Source organism: Panthera uncia (genome assembly GCF_023721935.1).
Source record: "Panthera uncia isolate 11264 chromosome E2 unlocalized genomic scaffold, Puncia_PCG_1.0 HiC_scaffold_20, whole genome shotgun sequence".
Taxonomy (NCBI): Eukaryota; Metazoa; Chordata; class Mammalia; order Carnivora; family Felidae; genus Panthera; species Panthera uncia.
In genome coordinates, this window is record NW_026057589.1 from 23,673,522 (window position 1) to 23,683,165 (window position 9,644).

Here is a 9,644-nt window from a genome sequence, read left to right on the forward strand (position 1 = left end):
ACCATAGCATAACATCACAACCAAAACATGACAAGAGTCAAGATACGGGATATTTCCATCACCACAAGAATGCCTCATGTTGTCCTTGGACAGTGGCACCTATAGCCCTCCCCGAACCCCTGGAAACCACTAGTCTGTTCTCCGTTTCCATAATTTTATCATTTCAAAAATGGTTTATGGAACTGGATATCCACATACAAAGAGCACCATATACACACACCCCACACCATATGCACGCGACCACACCATAAACAAAAGTTACAAAACCAACTCAAAATAAATCAAACACCTGAATGTACAAGCTGAACCGTAAGTCTCTTACGAGAAATCATAGGTAAATTTTTGTGACACTGGACTAAGCAGTGGGTTCTGACGTATGACCATCTGACCTAAAGCATAAGCAACCTAAGGAAACAGAAAAATGGATTTCATTGAAATTAAAAACTTTTGGACTTCAAAGGACGTCATCAAGAGAGGGAAAATCCTTGCAAATGATACACCTGATAAGGACCTACTACCTAGAGCACATCCAGAACACAAACTCAACAACAATGAAAAACAAAGGATGATCCAATTAAAACACAGGCAAGGAGTCTCAACAGACCTCTCTCCTAAGCAGACACGAATGGCCAATGAGAACACGTAGAGATGCTCAATGTCACCAGTCATCGGCGCTCCACACCCACGGGGACGGCTATCACCCAAACAATGGACAGTAAGTAACAAGTGTCCGCAAGGGTGTGGAGAACTCCGAGCGTGTCGGCCTGGCCGGCAGGAATAAATATGAAGCATGACAGTGCAGGGCCCCGCTGTGGAGGACTGCAGCAGCCCCACAGAGCACTGAACAGAGCTGCTGTTCCACCTGGCGTCCCCAGGTGCCCACCAGAGAGAAAGGAAAAGGTGTCCACACGGAAACAAACATTCAGAGTAAAGCCGACAAGCGAAAACCACCCCAGGTCCATCCAGCCCCGCTGCATCCACGTAACAGAACATCACTCAGCCAGAGAAGGACGCGGCATCCCCGGCTACAAGACACGTGCGCCCTGGAGACCCTGCACTGAGTGCAACATGCCGACGCAGAAGGCCCGCACATTACAGGCCTCTGTTCACGTGAAACATCCAGAACAGGAAAAGTCACAGAGTAGGTGAATGGCTGCCAGACGCTGGGAGGGAAGGGAGGGAGGGGTGATGGATCATATGTGCGGGGTTCTTTCTGGGGCGACGACAAAGGTCTAGAACTAGACAGTGGTGAGGGCTGCACCACCTCATAAATACACCAAAATCCACTGAATCATACTTTAAAAGGTGCAATCTATGGGATGTGAGTGATATCTCAGTTTAAAAACTCAACTCCTATAATTTTACACTACTTAAAGCATGAGCCACCCTAAAGAGGTGCTAAAGCCACTTCCCGGCCCTCATCTGGTGGGCCCGCTGGCCAGGGTAGAGGCGGCCTCCCTCCCACAGGGACCCAAAATGGAGAACAGCCCCTCCCCGACAAAGGAGAAGCAGATGCCCTCGTTCAAGAAGGGGCCACTGTGGAGTCTCACAAATAACATTTATTGGCCGCACTCAGGGTCTCACCAGCATCCACGGCCTCCCGGATGATAAACAGCTTGGATTCAACCCTGGGTGTGAATTATATGACCTGAGACAATGCAGGCCATCACAGACTCCTCCTGACTTGATTATAATTGACATGTTCGTGGATGTTCTCAACAGTAGCTGAAGATTCCAAGTTCAAACCCAAAACAACTGGCTGGAAAGCAAAGAGAAAGGCAGTTACTAGGAACAGTGGCCCATGCTGAGCCCACAGTGCCTGGGCAGGACCTGTAAGGAAGCCTCCATGGGCTGTAAGGCGGGGACACCCTCTTAGCAGAGGGAGGGGTGCCATTCAGATCACTGGTGCACTTGGTTCCCGAGGAGCCCAGGCAGGAAAGGGTGCAGTGAGGTGATGCCAGGATACCTTGCAGCCGCGGGCCCTGGGGTGGATGGGCACTCGGCCCCCAGAGCCCACTCTCTCCCTTGGGTGGGAAAGGGAAGTCCAGCCTTGCAGAGCTATGCACGGAAGCCAATGCGTGGAGGCTGTGGCAGCCCCGTCTAGAAGGGACCTGCCTGTCTGTCACGGCCCTTCCAGGGTCCCTGCTGGGAAGGCCCCACGCTCCCCCTCTCCTGAGGCCTCCACAGCAAACCTCTGCCAGGCTAGCTCACGGGCAGCCGGCAGCTTCTCCTGAGATAAGCCACTCATGTAGTCTGTGGGGATCTCCCAGGGCACCCCACAGACACCCCGGCCAGACAAGATACTTCTCCCGAACAGCTGGCTGGGACCTGTGCCCCTGCCCTAAGAGCCTGGTTCAGAGGCAAACGCCTCCTACAACACCTTCAGCGCATCCCCTTGAGCCCGCCCTGCCTATCCACCTCACTCGTCATCTACACCCAAGCTTCCTTCTTTGCGCTTCCCAGAGCGGCACGGGGGAGCCCTACCTACTTTGATGTCACGTTGGCAAAGACAAAAAAAGAAACAAATCTTTGCGAAAAGCAAAGAAGAAACCATGGCACGATGTCAGGAGCCCTACTCGTGTTCACCGATCACACAAAGCTCATGGACCCCTGCCCCAGCCCCCTTCCCGAGAGCACGTGACCCACAGAGGATGCAACCCACATCTGGGCAGGTGCTTGTTTGAAGATGTGCCCCGTGGCATCATTTGTAACCACAGGGCAGAAGCAACACCAGGGCCCAACACCAGGGGAGCGGACCTACAGGATGCGGGGGGAGGGCCTTCCACCTCTGGCCAGGACGGGAGACAGAGAGCTAACCTCCTATGAACAACCAGAAAACTGGACAGAAGACACCTACAACCGTGTCAGATACTGGACATCTTCTAGAATATTCCTCTTACATGGAGAAGACAGACGAGCAAAGAGCCAACAAGTCAACATATGTAGGTTTGAACTGCACACACTGACATGCTGCCACAGCTTTGCAGATCTTCTAGTCACACGTGTGTGGGCACCTGCATGGATGTACACAGGTGTGATGGAAGAGCCTTCGTGGGAAGGTAAACGGGGATGGGGGGGGAGAGCTATTTCAGAGACTAAAGGAAGCAGCCCCTTCCTGTCCGCTCGGGGAGGTGTCATCCTGGAGGCCTCGTGGGGGAGGGACTGGGTGGGGTTCTAGGTGACAAACGCAAGGCCTGCGTGCGGCTGGTGGGTTCGAGGTTGGGGAGAGGGCTTCCCAAAATGGAGCCTCGATGGATGGGCCTGGGCTGGGGGAGAGGCCGCAGGTCCCCAGACCTGAAGGGGTGCTTCTACCCCAGAGGGCTGGCTGGGCGAGTGGGCTCCAAGGTCACTTGCAACCCTGACAGGACACAGATGTGCGCAAGCTAGAACCAGTGGCAGGCTGCCACGGGACTTGGGAACAGGGAAGAGCCCCGAGGTGCCCAGCCCCCCGCCGTCAGCTCTGACGCACCTGGACTGCCGTTCCATCAAGTGTGTGGTGTGGACGGTTAGGAGCAGCAGCGTGGTAATCCCGCCACCCCATTCCTCACCCTCTCACGGAACCACAGCCAAGGTCTCCCACATTCTCGGTTCAACTGATCCCGAGGCCGCCGACCGAAACAGCCCGGGAGGGAGACGGGCCCAGGACCCCCAGTGCCCCCACCCTGTGCCTGCTCACCGAATGGCCACCACGACCCTCACGACAGCCTGCAGCAGGGTGAGGAGGCTGAGGCTGAGGGGCAGGATGGGGGCGAGGGGGCTCTCTCCCCTCCCCGGGGCCGGTGGCTCCTGGTGGTGAAGGGCCTGGAGCTGCCGCCACTTGAGGAAGAGGCTCCCATCACAGCAGACCCGCCAGCGGTGGTACCGGGAGCGCAAGTCCAGCGGTGATTCTAGGCAAGAAAGCGAGTCAGGCCCCGGGCAGCGTGAAGATGGCAGGCCGCGTCTGCACACCGCTTGCGGGAGAACCCTCTGGAACCGAGGGCGGGGACTCCAGGTGCCCCAGCAAGGCTGGTCCCAGCCCCATGAGTGTGGACGCCGACCGACGCTCATGGAGGTGAAGGGGACCGTGCCGTTCGCTTCTTCCGGGGCTGACCGTGGGGCTCCTGCCGGCGTTTCTGGAGTCTTTACCCCTCACGGCCACGTGAGGGCACGGTCATGGTTATGGACGAAAGGAGACAGAATCCAGGTGGCATGTGCTTCGCGTTAATCTTTGTTTTCAGAGGAAAACAAGTGGTGAAGCCCAGATGAAACCAGACTGGCAAGAGGCTGATAATGACTGCAACTTAGCAATGGAAACATGGGCTGTGTCTGAGTGTCTGAAAATCCATGACCCCAGGTAGGGCTCCTGGGCTGCTGTTGCCCCGACGTGAGCTTTTCTGAGACCTGTTTTGGTCATCCTGTGACCCTTCTGACGTCACACCTTGTTTATGTTTTATCACACTACTGACATGCTACTACAAATTACACTTTATTCATATGCTGTGCTGTACTATATGCTACATTACTACCCTAACTATACCAATATGTAAAAGCATGATTAATATAAAATACAATAAATGTGTTTTGTTAAAAAATCCTACCGCAAAAGCATGGAGAACACCGGAGGAGCCCCTCTTTACAAGGAAAATACAAGAGGAGAAAGGCAGACTTTCTCTTTAAAATGGAAATAATCCGGATTTGACGCCAAGGGAAATATTTTTAAATCACTGTATATGAAGCTCAAGGGGCAACAGATCCCGCCTGTCCCGGCACCGGTGGGACCCGGGCTCTCAATCCTGTCCTGGGACCGGTGGGACCCGGGCTCTCAATCCTGTCCTGGGAACACCCTCCGGCCTGAATGGGTTTAAGGCTTGGCACAAGATCCCTATAAACTGCCTGAACTGTCAACAATGACTGAACTAAAATACTGGTTTTTGAAAACATATCAAATTGATGCATGATTCAACAATAAACAGCTTTTAGCTACTCTTGAAGATGCCAAGTATTCACAGCCAAAAACAACCAATAAGAATAAACCCATAAACATGTGATTATACAGTTAAAAGAGCACTTTCTCAAACTGTTCTTGTCCTGCTACTGTGGGTTTTCTTTCCTAAAGTGATTTCTGGCTCTTCTCCCTGAAACTTGAGCCAATGTATCACTTGCTCTTGGTTCTTTACCTGTCTTCCTGCCCCCCCCCCCACCCCCACCCCCCGTGTGTTACGCGCGACTCAGCCTAGACACACACCACCTAACCCTCGTCCTCACCCAAACAGGGCTTTAGCTTTTCAAATGCACACACTTGGGGTCCTACGGCGTGGACTGCAGCAACTTAGTTTCTCCACACAGCCACGTGCCTGGGGCCCCTCCCATCATTCCTAAGGGCCACAGGCTCTCCGTGGCAGGTGCCACATTTCAAATATGCCCCCTGCTTTTATGTCCATCCTCCTACTGAGAGACACTTCAGCTGCTTTGGATACCTTGCCGAGGACAGACACGCAGTGGGGGTGTCTACGAGACATCACCCAGACGTGGGCTCGCTGGACTAGAGAATATGTGCATCACAAAGCTGACGGATGGGAGGAATGGGTAGTCAAAAAGTACGAACTTCTAGTAATAACATAAGTAAGTCCTGGGGATCCAATCTACAGCATCATGAGTACAGTTGGTAATACTTCAGTGCATATTTGTAAGTTGCTAAGAAAATAGATCTTAAAAGTTCTCATCACAAGAAAAGAAATCTGTAACTGTGTGAGGTGACAGATGTTAACTAGACTTCTTGAGTTGACTATTTCGCAATATATTTAAATACCAAATTGTTACGCTGCGCTCCTGAAATGAATATAATGTTATGTGTCAATTATGTCTCAATAAAAAATAATTTGATAGAGGCCCACACAAAGGCTGTGTAGATTTGTGCCGCTCCTAATCGTGTTACTTTTATTACCAGGGAAGACATGTATTTCTGTAGCATTAAGAGGTGGGTGTGCTGGCTGGTGGCCACTCATCCTGGCACTCTCCCAGCCAGCCCTGTGCCCCTGGGCTCTGGCAGGCTGCTCAAATCGCCTGCCCGTCCCAAGAACCCAGCCCCAGCCCGGCATCCATCCATTCCCTCCTGCACAGATTGTGGCCAGGGTGCTCCCACGCAGAGCAGAGCAGGGGCACGGCTGGGCACGGGGAGGACCTGATACAGGCCACAAAACGTGCCTGCTGCTTCGCTCACGGGCAACACGGAGGAGGCATACATGTTAGCCGTCAGCGCCGGAAAACGCCTTCCAGAACAATCCAGCCCACTTGTTTGAGGGACAAAGAATGTACCGGTGGGGATGGAAATGCCGTCTCCTCGTGTGCTGAAGGGAATGAAGGACACAGCGGGTCACAAACACACAAATACATGCACACGCCCCGTTGCGAGTATCTACTGCATCATGAACAGAGGAGTACGTGGCACGTACTACAGCCTCCACAAATGTGTGACGATACACGCCGTAGGTCTCAAATATACAAATGTATAAACACACCGCAAGAGGAATACGTGTCTAAATGTCACGTCATGAGCATATGGTGTGTCCTGCACATGGAAATGGAGGTACAGGCGCCACGTCGTTAATAAATACGTATAGTAGCCGCGCATACACGTACGTATGTGTGAGTATACCCACCCGCCCCCCCCCACACACACACTATGTCATGAACCATAGCAGGTTAGAGCTTAAAAGAAAATACGCTTTAGATACCATCTAACTCCAGGCTGCAAACTGGCTGCATCTTGAGAGCCGCTGCAGATGGACTGATAGAGTCTAAGGCTCTCTGGGTTTGGTGGGAAATGGGGGGTGACTAGCGATGTCTGGCAAGAGAAGGGGGCAAAAAGGCGGAGTGTATGCCACACAGCCATGTCTGTTTTACAGACGTGGGGAGGAGAGAAGTCTCCCCATCCCCACCATAAGACCCCGCCTCCCTTGGGGAGCGGGAGGGGATGAGACCCACGTATGCGCTGTTACCTTGCATGCCTTTAAAACTCTGCTGCCTTTTCACCACCTAAAAGAAAAGAATGTGGGCAAACGTATCAGCCCTGGCCTGGTGATCTACCGGAAGGGTGGGCCCAGTGATGTGGCCTAGAAACCAGGAAAGGGCTGTGAGCAGCTCAGGACGCAAGCCAGCTCAGGACACAGCTTCAGGACCAAGCTCAGGTCTCCTTTCAAAAGGCCTTTGAGTCTGAATTCTAGGGACAGTTTGCTATTTGATGACAGCAAACCAGCAACTGGAAAGTGGGTGGAGGCAGAAAGGAAGCTTCTACTGACCACCCAGGGCACCTGAAATGCCGCGGGGCTGAGGAGGACTGGGCCTGGCCAACCACCCCAGCGGGGGCTGGCCTGGAACCCAGAGCCCCGGAGAGGGCCAGATAGAGCTGAAGAGTGAGGACAGAATCTCAGAACAATGGTCCTTCCCAGCTCCTCCATCCGCCTGCTGGGATGCCCACAGAGCTGGAGCAGGAGGTGAGGCCAGGTGAGGGAGGGGGAGGAGGGGCGAGAGGAGGAGGGCAGGAGAGGCGGCAGTAAAGATGGCAGCAGCAATGCTGTCCCCTTCAGAGGGCAGCGTGACCCGCCCTCCGGGCACCCCCCCAGGACACGGAGCCTGCCCCCCCGCCCCCCGCCTGCACTCTGCTGCCTTTGCTGTGCCTTCCAGGAGACCCTGGATGAATGGAGGCCACTGTGGGGAGAGAACCCGGTACCCTCCACCCCATCTCCGGGTCCCTCTCGGGCCTTGCTGCCATGAGCCTCCCTCTTACCTTCGTGTGAGGCCTCAGGACCTGGGGCACCCAGTAGGGCATCACAGCCTGATCCCTAGGCATCGGGAGGCGGCCCCCAAAACGATGGCATGGGCAGGGGCATGCCTTGGTGGTTTTTGGGGTATAAAACTGGACCATCTTTGGGATCTAACAGAGAGGAAGGGAAGACAAGGTCCAAAGGGATAGTGCCCCAGAAATCTTCACGCTGGAACAGGGCCCCGGGAAGTTCTTCTTCTGCACCCCCACACGAGCACACCCCAACCACCCAGCCAAGGGAGCACAGTCCCAGGGGACCGCCTGCATCTCTGCAGTGCCACGACGCAGGGTGCCACAGCGGGACATGTGGGCTGCAGTCAGGAGGCATGGCTCTGCCCTGAGCTCGGAGGCCACCAGGAGTGGCCCCTGGGCACAACATTTAGCCCCTCGGAGCGTCAGCGGTCTTGGCTATAAAGGGGGCTCTGCCAGATTTCTTAAAACATAGGTCAGAGTCCAAAACGGGACAGTGTCTGATTCAGCAATTCCACTCTCGGACACACGTGCGTCTGCAAAACGACGCTCTTAAAGGCGGCCGGCATCAGCACTGGCTGTTGGGGCCCAACAGCACGAATGCCATCTGTAAGGGACGATACAGGTGGGACACGGGGACAGCAGGGAATGGGGCAGCCTTTGGAAAGAGCGAGGCGGACCTTCCCGTCCTGACGTGAACGAGTGCAGAGAGGGGACGGTGAGTGAGAAATGCAGCGTGCAGGCACAGCAGCTGCCGTGTGTGGTTTTCACGGAGAACCTACGTGTGCCTGAGTTGTGGGGGGCCATGCCCTCACTGCGTTCTGCACCCTCCCACAGCCCTGCCCTTTGCCCTGCGACCCCAGTTCCTTGCAGCAGAGGGACAGCGTGGAGCCCACCCCTGGACCTCGGCCAGGCCCAGAGAACAAGAAGTGACAGCAGCCAGGGCCCGCACGCCAGCCCCAAGATCAGGGACAGGTGGGGCCGTGGTGCCCAGCAGAGCCCCTCGGATACCTGTGCAATGACAATGACTGCTGTTTCAAACCAGGCATTTGGGCATCGGTGACATGTCGCTTGTGAAGGAGCACACTCACAGCTCATCTGCAGGCCACGTGGGGAAGCCTTGGAGGAAGCACGGGCAGGGGGGCATGATCTTCACTGTACCCCTTTGTACCTCTAGAGGTCCCCACCATGTGCTCATGTCGCACATTATAAAAGACACTAAAAGACACTAAAACCTACCTCTGAGTGGACCCTGCCAACTTCCTGAGGCCACGGAGGGCCCCACAGAGCACGTGTGCGACGTGAGGCGAAGCACAGAGGACCCCACAGGGAGGGCTGAGGGGTCGCAGGCTCATCCAAAGGAGGAGATGGAACAGGTTCTGGAGAACCCCTCCCGCTTGCCACCAGGGTGCTGCCCAGCAGGACGAGCACACTCGGGACACTTGTGCCCACCCACCCCCCAGCATGCACCTGAGAGCCCTCCAGATGTGGACAGCACAAACTCCCTGGGCAGACCCTGTGGGTGGCCCCTGCCGCGGTCATTCCGCACCACCCACCCCTTGTTAAAAGAACCCAACTTTGCTCAAGGGACCAAGTGCCCAGTCCCAAGGGACCAGCCTCAGCCAGGCAGGGCTTTGCCAGCAATGTGTCTGGGGGTGAGAACAAAGAGATCAAAGACAAGTTGGCTGGGGCTTCTGGGAATTTTTTACCCTGGATAAGAAAAGGGAACGAGGGGCGCCTGGGTGGCGCAGTCGGTTAAGCTTCTGACTTCAGCCAGGTCACGATCTCGCGGTCCGTGAGTTCGAGCCCCGCGTCGGGCTCTGGGCTGATGGCTCGGAGCCTGGAGCCTGTTTCCGATTCTGTGTCTCCCCCT

General features: G+C 55.0%; 1 protein-coding gene across 1 annotated transcript in view; it reads right to left on the bottom strand.

Annotated features, from left to right (window-relative positions):
* Window positions 1–1,541: 1,541 nt before the first annotated feature.
* The window catches only part of CE2H16orf95 (chromosome E2 C16orf95 homolog), an 18,780-nt gene continuing 10,677 nt past the window's right edge, over window positions 1,542–9,644 (bottom strand). The window contains exons 6-9 of the mRNA XM_049622391.1: window positions 7,766–7,912; window positions 6,978–7,014; window positions 3,677–3,887; window positions 1,542–1,759 (exon numbers count right to left, since the gene is read on the bottom strand). Coding sequence (XP_049478348.1) covers window positions 1,741–1,759; window positions 3,677–3,887; window positions 6,978–7,014; window positions 7,766–7,912 — 414 coding nt within the window. The 3' untranslated portion in view covers window positions 1,542–1,740. The remainder of the gene's footprint in view (window positions 1,760–3,676; window positions 3,888–6,977; window positions 7,015–7,765; window positions 7,913–9,644) is intronic.